General features: G+C 42.3%; 1 protein-coding gene across 6 annotated transcripts in view; it reads right to left on the bottom strand.

The window, feature by feature from the left end:
- COL4A4 (collagen type IV alpha 4 chain) overlaps positions 1 to 15443 on the bottom strand; it is a 131602-nt gene that overhangs the window by 76720 nt on the left and 39439 nt on the right. For all 6 annotated transcript variants that reach the window (XM_053904232.1, XM_053904233.1, XM_053904231.1 and 3 more), the window contains 8 exons: positions 9540 to 9674; positions 8708 to 8752; positions 7946 to 8062; positions 6953 to 7021; positions 4033 to 4068; positions 2125 to 2187; positions 1706 to 1741; positions 1435 to 1476 (listed from right to left, as the gene is read on the bottom strand). In XM_053904232.1, the coding sequence (XP_053760207.1) occupies positions 1435 to 1476; positions 1706 to 1741; positions 2125 to 2187; positions 4033 to 4068; positions 6953 to 7021; positions 7946 to 8062; positions 8708 to 8752; positions 9540 to 9674 (543 nt within the window). The remainder of the gene's footprint in view (positions 1 to 1434; positions 1477 to 1705; positions 1742 to 2124; positions 2188 to 4032; positions 4069 to 6952; positions 7022 to 7945; positions 8063 to 8707; positions 8753 to 9539; positions 9675 to 15443) is intronic.

Raw genomic sequence — 15443 nt, 5'->3', positions numbered from 1 at the left:
TGCACAGAAAATGCTTAGTACTTACTACGCCGAGTGGAACAAAGATTCTCAAATACATAATTTTTAAGCCATTAATGTTTTTGTTAAGTGGGATTTGGGGAAGAAGAATACTATTTCCAATTTAAATGAAATAATAGAGCCAATAATTCAATCCCTACCTATAACTGGAAACTACAGAAGAACCAGGTTAGGGACCTAGGCTTATTTTTTTTTGATGTACCCTAATATTTGATGGTGTTGTTACAGCCGCTGCTCTGAAGCATTTATGTTATGTGCATAAATGATTAAACGAATGCATAAACAATACATAAGCGAGGGAGTAACATGTTTTGGTAAACATAACCATGCTTATTCTTGTAATGTTTATTTATTTTTAAGACAGAGAGAGAGAGAAAGACACAGAGTGTGAGTCCAGGAGGGGCAGAGAGAGAGGGAGACAAAGAATCCGAAGCAGTTTCTAGGCTCCGAACTGTCAGCACAGAGCCCGACGCGGGGCTGGAACCCATGAACTGTGAGATCATGACTTGAGCCAAAGTCGGACGCTTGACTGAGCCACCCAGGTGCCCCTGTTGTGTTGTTTTAATTGACCTTATACTTTAGTAACCTGTACTTTCTGATCCACATTATGTCATAGGCATGTCTGCACATCATGAAGTCTTCCAGTGTATTTTGGGCAATAGAGTCGTTTTGCTAAATACCTGCACCATAACTTACCCAACCACACTGGGACTCCATGAGAGTGGGGATCAAGTCGGTCTTGCTAAAAATCCCCATATCCAGCACTGATCTTAGCCTGGCAGAGTAGACGCTCAATATCTATTCGCCCACAGTTGTGGCACGAGCCACTTACCAACTGTTAGACATTCAGATTGTTTCCAGATGAGCTGCCACCTTAAAATACCTTTCTAAAGCTAATCTTTGCTGAGTTTCATGCCTCAGGAGAAAGGACTGTGGATGTGAGGGAGGAAGGGGTGAGGGACAGTGAGCATAGGTGTGAGGCAGGAGAGAGTGGGAGACTGTGTCGCTAAATGCTTTTGGTTCCAGGTGTTTATGTTTTTATTTATGTGTAGAGTTTAGGATTCTGAGGAAATTTGTGAAATTAAGCCAAGCAATACAGTAATTAAACAAACCATTACGCTGGATATACTAAATTATCAGAAATGTTCAATCTCTTTTTGCTGGGGTAAAATGTGTCATATACATTAACTTGAATTTAGTGGCAAATTTTCTCAGGACTGTCATTTTACAGTCAAGGGTAACGGTGCCATAATAATTCAGCAAAAACAGCATCTCAGCCATAAAACTGGGCAGTGAACACGATAACTGGATAATGAACACGATTTAAGTGACAATCAGAACAGCCTCCCCCTCCCCGCCGCCCCGGCAGCACATACATTTTAACGTCTGCTCCTCCGCGCAAAAGGGGATTCTTACCGGTTCTCCCATTTGCCCCTTCACTCCCACGCCAGGATTACCCTGGGAAAGAAAAGGAAAAAAAAAAAAAAAAAAAAAAGGTAATTGCTTTTGAATATTTAAAAGGTAATTACAAGCAAGTAAGATTTCTGCTTAAGCAATTAAGTGAAGTTTATTAAATATTTGGGAAAGTCTAATAAGGGAAAGACATAATTCTGACAAATCTCGTGGTCACTAATCTCGTTATACACGGACAGTCTCCATTTGTAGCATCTTACTCATGACCACCCACCTTCAAGCCTGGTCTCCCAGGATGGCCCGGAGCACCCTAAATCAAGGGCAAAAAGGCATAAATCAAGTATCAGTCACAGAAATCACAATGGGTCCGCGCTGGGTTGTCTCAAGATCCTCTTTAGGAAACCCTGAACTTTAAAACATGCTGCTGGTCTCCCCCTCCTGGCTGTTTCCTCCCATGGCTTGTTTCCCTGGAGGACCCTTGCTTCAAGGCTTCAAGACAAACTCACACTTGGTGGGCGGGGCGGGGGGGGAGCGTATGCAGATTCATCAAGTGGTAACTTCTCAAACAACCCACCTGTGCCTACCCACCCTGAGGTTTCAATTTGCTTCTTTTTTTTTTTTTTTTGGCTTTTGCTTAATTTAAACATACAGGCTGGGTTTTCTAAGGGCCAGAATGAGCAGTGCTGTACTTACTGGTAACCCAGGCTCTCCTGGATGTCCCATTGGGCCCGCTGGTCCTCTTGCACCCCTAGATCCCTAAACACGAGAACAATCAGTGCATTAGTTACTCAAATTCAAAATCATGGGTCACAGCAAGACCTGCGTGTAATCCAAGGTGGATTAAAAACCTCCAAAGAAATCACAGTCCCAGACACATCTGCCCTATAGCAGGAGCATCTTCACAGCAGCCGACATGCCATTAAAAGGGCGCAGAGTGGGGCACCTGGGGGGCTCAGTCGGTTAAGTGTCGGACTTTGGCTCAGGTCATGATCTCGTGGCTTGTGAGCTCGAGCCCCGCATCAGGCTCTGTGCTGACAGCTCAGAGCCTGGAGCCTGGAGCCTGCTTCGGATTCTGTGTCTCCCTCTCTCTCTGCCCCCTCCCCTGCTCACGCTCTGTCTCTATCTCTGTCTCTGTCTCTCTCTCTCTCTATCCCAAAAAGAAATAAACGTTAAAAAAAAAAAAAAAGGGCACAGAGCTACATGACAGCAATAGTCTGGCAGGTGTGACCAACTCTTACATTTAGGATTAAATTAAGACCCAGAGATCAATCTACTTGTTTATAAATAAATCTTGCAATAGCAAAAGTAAAGAACAAAGAAAACTTATTACCAGCTACTCCTAAATTCTATATATGTTATAAAACTGATATATGTCAAGATGCTTTTTAAAACATTCATATTAGCTAATAACAATGAATATTACACTATGACTGTATTTATACTCTTTAATATATTTTTAAGACATACCCTATCAGATCAATGTGAATAGAAATGCCCCTGATTCAAGATGAAGGTGATTCAGTCACAATTTTCTGCACCATGTACGTGATAGCATAATTCCACACAAATTCACAAGGAAGGGTTACAGCTGTGCATTCCTAGAAGTGTGGGGAGAGGCTCTCTTCTCCCACCAACTCTGCCCATGTCAAATTATTTGCGAGCACGCAAGAAATCCCTGTCTCCAGGAGGATGAACTGGTATTTATGTTAACGGCAACATGAAGGTATCTCGTTGATTACGTCGAACTGAGCCCGAAGGGTTATGAGGAAAGTAATGTGGGAAAGCAAGCCCGTCTACAGCCGAAAGTTGCCAGGCAAAATAAGAGGTTAATCCTTCAGAGGCATAATTGCTGTCAATCTTAATCTTGTGAACACTGATTGATTAACTGCAAAAAAACAATACAATCATTGATTTACAACTTCAGGAAGATAGGGGCGCCTGGGTGGCTCGGTTAAGCGTCTGACTTCAGCTCAGGTCATGATCTCACGATCCGTGAGTTCGAGCCCCACATCGGGCTCTGTGCTGACAGCTCGGAGCCCGGAGCCCGTTTCGGATTCTGTGTCTCCTTCTCTCTCTGCCCCTCCCCTGCTCATGCTCTGTCTCTCTCTGTCTCAAAAATAAATAAAAACATTTTGAAAAATTAAAAAAAAAAAAACTTCAGGAAGATAAAGATGGGGCAAAAAATTAAATGCAACACACAGTTACTAATTCAGCAGGCAGAATGGTACAAAGCAAAGTCGTTTCTACCAACACGTATTATTTGGGTAGTCTAGAGGGACATGTACCTTCCCAAATATTAAGTGAGTGTACGCCCCTGAGTAAGGCCAAATGACCACTAAAAAACAGAAGATGAAGGTAAGCAGCAGCTTGTGGAGACTCCAGGACCGTTAGTTCACGGGCCTGGGACCTGCATGGTCACACAGGGGCACATGCCTGATAGAACACTCTGCTGTCACCACCATGAAATTCTTAATAATTTTTGAACAGGGGATCTAAGCTCTCATTTTGCCCAGTGGGTTCTGCAAATTTTGCAGCCGGTCCTGCTAGGATACAAACAGTGTGGGAAGCAATAGAAGCAAACGGCCTGCTGGGGAGACTTACCGGCAAGCCAGGAGGTCCTGGGTCCCCTCTGTCACCCTGCAATAGTAACGATGCATTGCTTTAGAAGAGAGGCACCATTTTCCCCAAACACATGTGATGCAAAGGGAGGAGAACACACAGGAATTATTTGGACTTTCTGTGCAGCCTGTTCAATTTTTTGGCGTTGACAAGACAACCGTGGAGGGCTCCACCCATGGAACTTTCTGTGTCCATTCCCAGGCCTGGAATCGTGCTTCGATTCAGCCAAAACCAGACAAAGACTGCTGGAGTCATGATGACACAGAGTCAAGATGAGATTTTCATCTTTCCATTTACAATCTTAACTCTCAACTCAATGGTCCCATTTCATCACAGTTTAACAGTCTCTGGTCTAACTGCCAGAACTTGCCTCTTATAATGGACACCCTGCTCCTTTTTATCACCCTATAGGGATGGAAAGGGAATTCATGTGGAAATTCTCTCACACCTGCCTCTTGGTGGATCAACAGCTTAGTGGCTCTGCCCTGAGACTACACACTTTAAAAATGCAAAGGGTATATTCTTTTGAATACAGCTTTTTTAATGCAAAATATATTATACAGTATACATAAGGTAACAGTTAACATTTTGGCCAATTTTAAGGGTACAGTTCTGTGGCATTAAGTATATTCACACTGTTGTGTAATCATCTCTAGAACTTTTCATCTTGCCCAATGGAAACTGGAGCCGGTCAGTACATTCCCCTCCCCCAGCTCCTGGCAGGCACCATTCATTCTACTCTTGGTCTCTGTGAATCTGACTACCCTAGGAACCTCATTATAAGTGGAACCATACATTGTTTGTCCTTTTATGACTGGCTTATTTCACTTAGCCTAATGACCTCAGGGTTCATTCCCCCTTGTAGCATGTGTCAGAATTCCTGTCCTTTTTAAGGCTGAATAATACTGCATTGTATGTAGAGATCACATTCCGTTTATCCATTCATCCATTCATCCAACGATGGGCCATTGGATTGCTTCAACCTTCTGGCTGTCATGAGTAATGCTGCTAGGGTGGGTGTACAAGCATCTGTTTGAGTCCCTGCTTTCATTTCGCTTGGATATATACCTGGAAATGCAATTGCTGGATCATAAGGTAATTCTACATTTCAATTTTTTGAGGAGCCCTTTCCAGAGTAGCTACACATTTTCCATTCCCACCAGCCATACAGAAGAGTTCCACTTCTCCCCATAATAGTCAACACTTAAGATTTTCTGGGTTTTTTTAATGTTTTATTTATTTTCAAGAGTGAGAGAAGGACGGGGGGAAAGGGGAAGACAGAGGATCCAAAGCAGGCTCTGCGTTGACAGCAGAGAGCCCGACGTGGGGCTTGAACTCCTGAACCGTGAGCTCATGACCAAAGCCGAGGTTGGATGCTTCATCAACTGAGCCACCCAGGCGCTTCAGGGTTTCTTTTTGTTTTTGTTCTTATTTTTTAAATAACCATCCAAATGGCTGTGAAGTGGCTATGGGCTCTTAAAAGTATTGTTTCAGGGCGCCTGGGTGGCTCAGTCGGTTAAGCATCCGAATTCGGCTTGGGTCATGACCTCATAGTTCGTGGGTTCCAGCCCCGCGTCGGGGTCTGTGCTGACAGCGCGGAGCCTGGAGCCTGCTCTGGATTCTGTGTCTCCCTCTGTCTCTCTCTGCCCTTCCCCTGCTCTCTCTCTCTCTGTTAATAAATAAACATTAACGTTTATAAATAAACATTAAAAATGTTTATAAATTTATAAACATTGCATTATAATGTTTATAAATTTATAAACATTAAAAATGTTTATAAATAAACATTAAAAAAAATTTTTTTAATTATTACAATAGATCATCAGTGCTGAGAAGACAGCAGGGCAGACAGTAATTTCATTTACCTTCACAAAGAAAAGGAAAATGAGGCTCAGAGAGTTTGAGGGGTTGCTCAAGATCACAGTGGTAGGAAAGGATCAGTTTATTCCTTCCTGGTGCCTAGAGTGACCCTCCTCTTGCTGCTAAGTTTCTTAACATATCATTTAAGCTATAAACAAAAGCATAGTTGTTGCCGTGTATAGGCTCAGAGGCTACAAACGAATAATGTGACCTCACTAAAGGAAACAGCATTCAGGTGTTGCCCATCCTGGGTGGCATGAAACTCAGGGTCTAATAGAAGAAATTTAAGTTTTACCTAAATGTTGTAGAATATTCTTCAGAGAAATGACCATGTCTTGGAAATGAACTGTATTTTCCTTCTTGACTTGTATCTACTGATCTGCTTAACCCATGCATGGTACTCATATTAGAGATATAGATGGTCATTCAAGAGTTTATTTCTGAAAGTTTGTATATCATTGTGTATGGAAACACAAAAGCATTTAATTTACCAAGGATAGTGCTGTAAAGTTTCCATAATTTTCAAGTTCAAGAGCAGTGATTCCTTTTATACCAGATAGCAGGTATTAACATTACAATATTTTCACTACAAATAAATCAGTGCTTCTCAACTAGGGTGACCTTTCCTCCCAGGGCGCACTTGGTAATATCTGGAGGTATTATTTAGTTGGAGGGATGCTTCTGGCATCTAATGGGTAGTGGCCAGAGACGCCGTTCAGCATCTTAGAATGCACGCAGTCAACACCCACAAGGAATGGTTATGTGGCCCCAGATGCCAGCAGTGCTAAGATTGAGAAACCCGGAAATAAGTGTCTCTGCTGCACTTTGCAAGAACGATCGGGAGGTACTGGAATTTTATAGCCTGAGCAATTAAAGCTAAGTGTCTTCACACAAGAAGTATGATGCCATCTACAGAGTCAGGGTAATGATTAAAAACGGTGTGCTTGGGGACATTTCAAAAGAGATATGTCCGTGTGTTTCCTGGATGGGTTTACTTAGTGGAAAAATAATATTTTAAACTCACTATGATCATAAAACTTACCGGAATTCCTTTAATGGCACCTAAAATGAACACAGAATTTCCTTTTTCTCCATTTTCCCCAGGAAGGCCCTGAAAATAAAATATTCACTTAGGAGGGGGAAAAATCATATTACCGTTGTAGTATTTTCCTTTTTTATGAAATATTACTCACCAGTAAAATACCATTATGGTCATGTTTTACTAGAGGACATTTATTCATTATTGCTATCATCCTAAGGTTCTCATACATATTTATTCAAAATTCAGTTAAGATCTATTAAAGAATCTCCAAAGAGAGTATCTACTAATATATTTATATTATACATATATCTTATAAATATATAATATATATAGGCTATGTATTATATAATAATATACATAGCCATTTACTAATTATTCAGCAGGAAAATTTCATTTTCCCTCAGACATAATAATTCAAATATATACTTCTTACAAGTAAACAATTTTGCAATTGTCAGTTAATAATTTAGGCCCTAGGAATAGTTTCTTAACAACTGATTTTATCCATTTTAGTTGTCATATTCAAAATAGGGCCTCTGTAACTTTGTAAGATTAACTTTTAAAAACAGAACATCTTCCTTTTAGAAGGTTTCTGTAGGTAGCTGCAAGTTTATGTAGAGTATTTTTAAAAAGTGAATGAAAAAATTCAATGTATTCTCTTTTCCCAAAGTTTTCCTACTGAATATCTTAATATATCTTAATTTGGTAACCACATAAGAATCATATCATTTATCAAGCTCCTACGAAGGACATGCAGATTTCAAAGTTAATCCCTCCTAGAAAAGTCCTGACCTCGCTTCCAGTGGGAGAAACTTCAGGCTTTTGCGGTAAGTTACAGCAACTGTCTTCCCTGAGCATCTGATTGGCCTATACAGACAGTCCCTGCTTCACACAGTTTCAACAGGCACGAATTTTAGCTCCACATCAAGCATGTGCCCACTGTAGAGCCCTTCACTTAAGATTCCCTTTAGGATGAGCTGTGGGAGGTCTTACTGGGGGGCCTCTTGGGCCAGGAACTCCTCTTTCTCCTGGGAGCCCTGGATCACCTCTCGAGCCATTGTACCCATGCATGCCAGGCTTGCCTCTGGGTCCAGGAGGCCCCGGGTGCCCCTGTAAAAAAACAAGATTGTAAGTGAAGTGTTTCTGCAAGAATACTGCAACACAAAGTTTACACAATGTGGGTACCCAAATTAAGGCATTTGTGACTCACGTGTTATTTAATTTGTAGAAACTTCCTTCCCACCCACAAGTACTGTGTAGCAGAGTAAAAATATACAGACACATTTTAATACAGCCCAGTTGAAATTAATTTAGTTTAGAGTATTCTAAGAAATTTAGGAGATCACCTTCCTTAAAATCTTTACAAATACTCTCTAATGGATTATAAAGCTTCTGAAATAACTCTTCCTTCTTTCATTTCATTTCCATATTAGAAATGAGAGTTTTAAGCCCACTTCTACTGTCAAAACTAACCAGCAAGTAAAAACTTGCACTGTGAGTATACATTTATTTCCAGAATATGGCAGGTATATATAGCTTATATTGTGGAATGTTTTCCTCGAATCTGTTTGAAAACCTTACTTTCCAAGTAAAGTCTTTTAGTCCCAAAGTTATCACACAAAACTGGAATGCAAGCACCTTTCCTTGTACTATCAAAAGAAAATAAAGAAGAGTTTGCCATATAAATATATGTGATTTTAAGGGTTTTGATGAGCTCTTTTTTTAAAAAAATGGAGAAAATTTAGGGATACGTACAGGTATGCCATCCAAACCTGGAAATCCAGGAACACCAGTTGGACCCTAAAATCCCAGAAAACAAAACAAAGATATAAGAGGTATCAAAGCATTAGATTAACATATGGATTTACTTGAAAACATAAATAATGACATAATTTTTTAAAAGACTCTTAGCAGTCATTGTCACTTATTTTTTTGCATTAATGAATTTAAATGCCAACAATTAAAAAACCAACCTTTTGTACTTTTCTTTTTGTACTTAGGAAGCCAACTTAGCACCATCAATTCAAAGAAAATGTTCAATACCCTATAAGCTGGAAATTCAACTTCCCGGAGTCTGTCTATTCTAGAGAAATAAACTATTAAATGCAAGTGTAGGCGATTTACAGGATTGTTTCTGCACACTAGCATGACACAAAGTTGGGACAGGACCTCAAATTTACATCAACCGGGAATAAACCATAGTTTTATCTATATTAAGACATACTGTGCAGTATTTTTAAGAAAATAAGTTTGATCTACACAAATTGATAAGGAATGACCTGTAAGCCATATGGCTGAGTACAAAAAAGAAAAGCTTAGCACAACAAATATGTCATTTACGTTTTTAAAAAGCCATGAAAGAATACAACCCTTCATTGGGTGCACTCGGGTATTTAAGTGCATAGAGAAGTCTAGAAAGGCATGCTCCTCTGGAAAGGAGTCAGGGAATGAGGGCTGATTATGGAAGAGGAGTTCAAACTTAATTTATTATAAGGTGCTAGTAGACAGTACTTGTGATTATAAAAAACCTGGCACAGTAGTGCCAGTAAGCGGTTAGTAAGAGTCCCTCACTTAAGAGAAGGCTTACCTTATCACCTTTGTCACCGGCTGCTCCAGGAGGGCCGCTGTCACCTCTCATCCCTTTCTCTCCTGGAATTCCAATGGGTCCTGGCAGTCCCAGGGGTCCAATAGGACCCTGTGGCCCTGGGAGTCCTGGTTGACCCTAAGAAGGAAGGTTTAAAAGGCAGAGGGATGGCTGATTTTTAAGTAGCATTTTCCAACACAAACGCATGTTCACGTGAGCTAACAGAAGACTGGAATATTAGAGTTTGAGCAAATTCTAACAATAAAAGCACAAATGATCAATTAATTACAAAAATAAGAAAGAGGAACATTGCCTTTTTCTATCTGAATTTAAGCCATACAATACATTTTAATTATCCCATGTGTACACACACACACACACACACACACACACACACACACACACACAAACTAATCACAGTTCTTGTACTATTTTTATTCTGTCAGTGACAGTTATAAATCTTGAGCTTTTTAGCAAAGCAAGCAACTTGCAAAACAAAGCAAGAAAAGAAATCAAAGTCTCATTACCATTGTGTTAGTGGCACAAATTAAGAGTAGAGAAATCTGCCAGATCTTTTTAAAAATTTCATATGGTGAATGATTGTTCTGCCCCTTTAGTGAAAAACCTTTCTTCTTTTAGCCTCTTTTACCTAATATCTATTCTTAATTTGGAAGGAGGCTGTCCATGTCAACTTATATTTATGCAATCTGACTTTCCATGAATGAAAAGGTCGCCTCTTATTTTAGGTGAAGATGTTTCGTGAGCTCAGCTCTTCCCCCTGAACCCACAGTGGGAACATTTCCAGTACAAAGATGAGAAACCTTCTCCCTTGTTGCCTGTCCCCCATTGCATTTAGATGACCTGATGCACTGAATGGACATTGAGTCACCGCCCACTAGAAGCAGTTGTGAGGCTCACAGCTCTTTGATCTGGAGTAGGAAGACTGAGCTTGGAGGACCGCATGCGCTGCCCCCCACCCCCGTGATATTGCTCCCTTCTCTGTCCCAGGCCCCCTTGTCTCTCTCCATAGTCCCTACACCCATGGTTCTCCCTAGGACTGAAATTGTAAATATCATGGGTTCGAATAGCCCCACTTATATGTCTCAGCACAGACTTTTCTAACTTTAACTTCCAGATGGACGAGCATATCCAGATGCCTCCTTGACACCTTCTTGGATATAATGGTACCTCCGGCTTAAAAGAACAAAAAAATCTGAAATGGAATTCTTGCCTTTCCTCCAAAATGCAATCCTCTTTCAACCTTCCCCAACTACCTTATTAAATCCCAGCCAGAATCCTGGAGTCATCCTTGACAGTCTTCTTTCTGTCACACCTACACTGAATCTATGATTAACGGTTATCATTTCACTTCCAAAACAGATCTGGAACTCACTTCTTCACAGTCCCCCTGTCTGCCACCAGAGAGCTCCTAAATTGCTCTCTTGCTTCCTCTTCCCTTCCCCCATGCCTCTCTCCACAGCACAACCAGAGTGACATGGAAACAGAAATCAGACCGTGGCGCTGCCCCACTTTTTAAAAACCTTCCTTGCCTTCCCACTGCCTGTAAAGTAAACCTTGGACTCCCTCCAGACTTTCTAGGGTATGGCCCTAATTACCTGGCACCCCACACTCATGACTTCCCAGCCAGCCCTGCGGCTCTTCCTTGGCTTGGCTTTCCCTCTGGACTGCTCCTTCTCTACATTTCCACAGGACTTGGATCTCCCCTAAACTACCACCTCCTTAGCAGCCTTCCTTGACCCTCTAGCCCTCCCCCCACCTAGCCCAGTCGAGGAGGATCTCCAGTCCACTGCCGCCCTCATTAGCCTGTCCATTTCATTCTCGGCCTCTTAGCATTTCATATTTTTCAACTCTTTGCCCATCCATTTATTGTTCACCTTTCCAGTTAGACATTAACGCTATGAGGGCAGGGATATTTGCTCACCAGTTAAATCTCCCATCCACCATCTACCACAGCCTTTGGCTTAGGAAATCCCTTCACCAAGCTCCCAGCCTGACCACCCAGCCGCTTTGGACACATTCTACCTGGGCCCTGTACGGTTAGGAAAGTGACCTTTGGACTCTGAAAAAGGCAATTCTATCAACTACATCTTTATGACATATAAAATGATTTTCTATATGCAAACTTATTTACTTTTTATAAAATAGCCAATGTACAAGAACAGTGAGGCTATTTGAACTTAAGAATCTGAAATCAGAATTTCTAAGTGACACTTCTAGCCTCATCATTCAATCTCTGTCTATAATTTGATGTGGGCAGAGAATATCTTAGATTCATTTTTTTTTTAAATTTTTATTATTGAGTTTGAGAGAGAGAGAGAGAGAGTGCAAGCAGGGGAGGAACGGGGTGGGGGGAGAGAATCCCAAGCAGGCTCCTCACTGTCAGTGCAGAGCCCGACATGGGGCTTGAACTCATCGAACTCATGAACCATGAGATCATGACCTGAGCCAAAGTCAGACACTTAATCGACTGAGCCACCCAGGCACTGCATTTTTTTTTACTGGTGCAGAAAGGTGATTTTATTAAAGCACGGGGACAGAACCCGTGAGCAGGAAGAGCAGTCCATGTGTTTTTTTTAAAAAACTGACTTTACAATCTGAAGACAATACCCTTACATTAGATAAAAAGAAGCTTTATAATGAGAAGTTTACAACAAGGTTTTCACTGATGCAAGATGATCTGCCTGTATAACACCATGCACTGTGGTGTCCAAGGTGTTCAGCCATGTTGTCTAATATTTTAGAGCCCATGCTGTATTTTATTAGTTTGAAAACACTCTCAGTATTCACTTGAAGTCAGGATTTTCACCTGCAATTTCTTGTGCTTCTTAAAATTTTTCCACAGATTTAAGGAAAATCATGTTGTAGCCCCTTGCCCCACCAAACATGCTCATGCATTCAATGAACAAGAAAGTCTTGATATGCAGAGAGAAAAGCTGAATGGATTTCAGGAGATATCTGCTCAGATCAGATCTCAAACCTCTGGGCAATTCTGAATTATTGCTGCTGAACTCCAAGAGTGAGTAGGGCCACATACAAGAATATAGGACTTCCCCTCAGATGTGTGGGGACCAGGAGAAAATATATTTTAGAGAGCCTCATCTATTTAAAAAGTGAGTCACCTGAAATCTGTGTCAGCACTATTCTGCTGACCCTGCGATCCCATGAACGGAATCCCACAAGCTGGCAAGGCTGGACCAGGGTCCAGCCATGTGGTCCCAGACCAGCCCATAAGCATGAACCCCTGAGCTCCTCATGAGGTAAGCCCCACAGGGGATAAAGGATCCAAGTGCACCCTGTTGGAACAACTTTCGAGGCCCAAGATGGAGCCGCTCCCCCTGCCCGGGTTCCACGTCAGCAAAAGGAAGCAGATAACTTTTGGGTCCCTGTAAATGCTCATGTGGACCAGACACCCACTACCTCCAGTCAGCCAATCCCCACACCCCAAGCCAACTCCAGGGTCTCTACTTATTTCCCTGCTTTCTATTCTTTTTCCATTGTTCTTCCTTTTCCTTATTCTTCATCCCATAAAAGCTTCCTGTCTTCTGCCCCATTTTGCAGTTCTCTGGATCCTTGGGAAGGAAGACTGCCCGCTTCATGAAGTGTTAAATAAAGTTTGTTTCTATCACCTAAACTGGCTTCTTTAATCATTTTTAACAACCTCAAAGGAAGAAACACACTGTGGGATCCAGCCAGTCCTGGTCTACACGTGGGGTACCACCTTGGACAATGCTGCTGGCCTTGGCCAGGCCCAGACACAGGACCGATGGGAGAGGTCTTGGAGGCAGGAGCCCCAGGTGCCCTGATCTAAAGACAATAATGCCAGAATATTCACAACAATATTATTTACAATAGTAAGAAAAACTGGAAGTCCTATAAAAATCCGCCCATCTGAGATCAATAGAATAGACTTTGGTACCTTCAAAAAAGGAACATTATGCAGCCTGTCTTGGCCTGGGTGCTTCAGAATCAAAGCATAGGGCAAGAAGTCAATGCAAACCGTTTGTTTGAGATTTGAAGGAGGTAGGGTAAGGAAGCAGGGACGTGACACAGAGAAGGGAAGATGGGAAAACAGGGTGTGGAATCAAGCCAGTCATTGAGACAGTTAGGGACCATCGGAACAAGTCCCAGGTGAAAACCATGCACCTGGGGCGCTTTCTGTTAGTTGTTATTTATTTATTTATTTATTTATTTATTTATTTATTTATTTATTTATAGTTTTTATTTATTTTTTAAGTTTTTACTTATTTATTTATTTAATTTATTTAAGAAAGCACCAGTCGGTGAGGGGCAGAGAGAAAAACCCGTGCAGAGCCCAATACAGGGCTCGACCTCACAAGCCCTGAGATCATGACCTGAGCGGAAGTAGGAAGCTTAACCGACTGAGCCATCCCGGTGCTCCAGTTAGCAGTTATTGGTAAACCACTTCTCTTACCGAGCAGAACCAGGACGCAGCCCTGCACCCAACCCGGAATTACAACAGAGACTCCGCGTACTTGAAGACTCTGCTCCAAAAGCACTGGGCGGCCTGAGTTGCCTGCCAATAGCGACCAATCAGGATGAGCTCCTTCCAACCAATCAGAATGAAGCCCTTCCAACCAATCAGGGCGAGGCATTCCCCCCCCCCCCCCCCCCCCGCCCTTATTTGCATCCTGGAGTGAGAACCCGAGCCAGAACTTGCTCCCTGAAGGCAGGGCCATCTCTTTGCTCGCAGAGGCCGGCCCAGCCAGTCTATGTTGGTGCTTTGTGTCCCTTTCACTCAAGCTGCAGCCCCAAGAGAGCTTTGGCTGTGCCTTTGGTTTTGGGGTCCAGCCTCGCTTCTACTGTTGGGCCCGACAACCCGACTCCGGTAACATGACCAGTGGGTCACGAGCTCTCCCCAGAGCGGGCACTCCCGGAGTCAGGGTAGAGCTCACACCTCAGAGCGACCCCACTCAAGAGCGAGGAAGCAGCGGTGTTCACCTCCTCGCTGGGGGACCACGGTGCCGGGTGCCTGCTGCCAGGCGGGTACCTGGGGCTCTCCCAGAGCCCGCAACGAGTGCAGAGACCGGCGGCTGGAACAGGCCCGCGGGGAACGTGTAAGGCCTGCACATTAAAGACAGCGAGCAGGGCTTTGTGAGCGGACACAGATCATCCTCATGATGCTGCTGAGGAAGACACAGTGACTGAACATCCAGGCTCTGCAGTCAGCCTCCTGTGTTGTAAGCCCAGGCCCACACTAGCTGTGTGACCTAGGGCACATTTCTTAGCCTCTCTGTTCCTTAGCTTCTTTATCCGTCAATGGCCAGTGGACATAAAAAGAATACTGCACGGGCAAGTGTTTATAGCATCGTGCCTGGAACCATAATGCAAACTATTGTGATTACTCTCATTATACACAGTTCATTGTTCAAAGGGGGAAAAACAAGCTGTGTGTCATATGATCCCACCTGTAGAGAAACAAATGGGCATTTTCTTGAAATATATGTTTATAAAGGAACATTTCTTGAAGGATATACAAAGATAGCATTCTGTCATGTCTCAGCAGGGAAAATGCAAGCCAGGGCAATATGTTCTTTACCAACAGCGAATGTGACCTTTACAATAAAGATGAGTTACCATTTCTCTTTCATCATTAAGTCACGGACTCAACAAACATTATCAACAACCTTTACCATCTGCCTAACCTTAACAAATCAAAATCCTACTTCATTTGAACTTTCCCTTCTCTTCATGCTTTTTCATCATCATAACAACTATTTATTGAGTATCCGTAAAAATACTGATAAAGCTTAGGATTTTCAAGGAAGCTTGAATGTATAAATATGTGTTATTAAAAAGACAACAATAAAATATAAAATGTAATTATATAGGCACAAATCATTTGGGGGTATTTTGTGGACTTATCAA

This window comes from Panthera pardus, unplaced genomic scaffold (genome assembly GCF_024362965.1).
Source record: "Panthera pardus isolate Hobbes unplaced genomic scaffold, ASM2436296v1 HiC_scaffold_10, whole genome shotgun sequence".
Classification (NCBI taxonomy): domain Eukaryota; kingdom Metazoa; phylum Chordata; class Mammalia; order Carnivora; family Felidae; genus Panthera; species Panthera pardus.
Note: the sequence above shows the minus strand (reverse complement) of the source record. Positions and strands in the feature narration are given on the sequence as shown.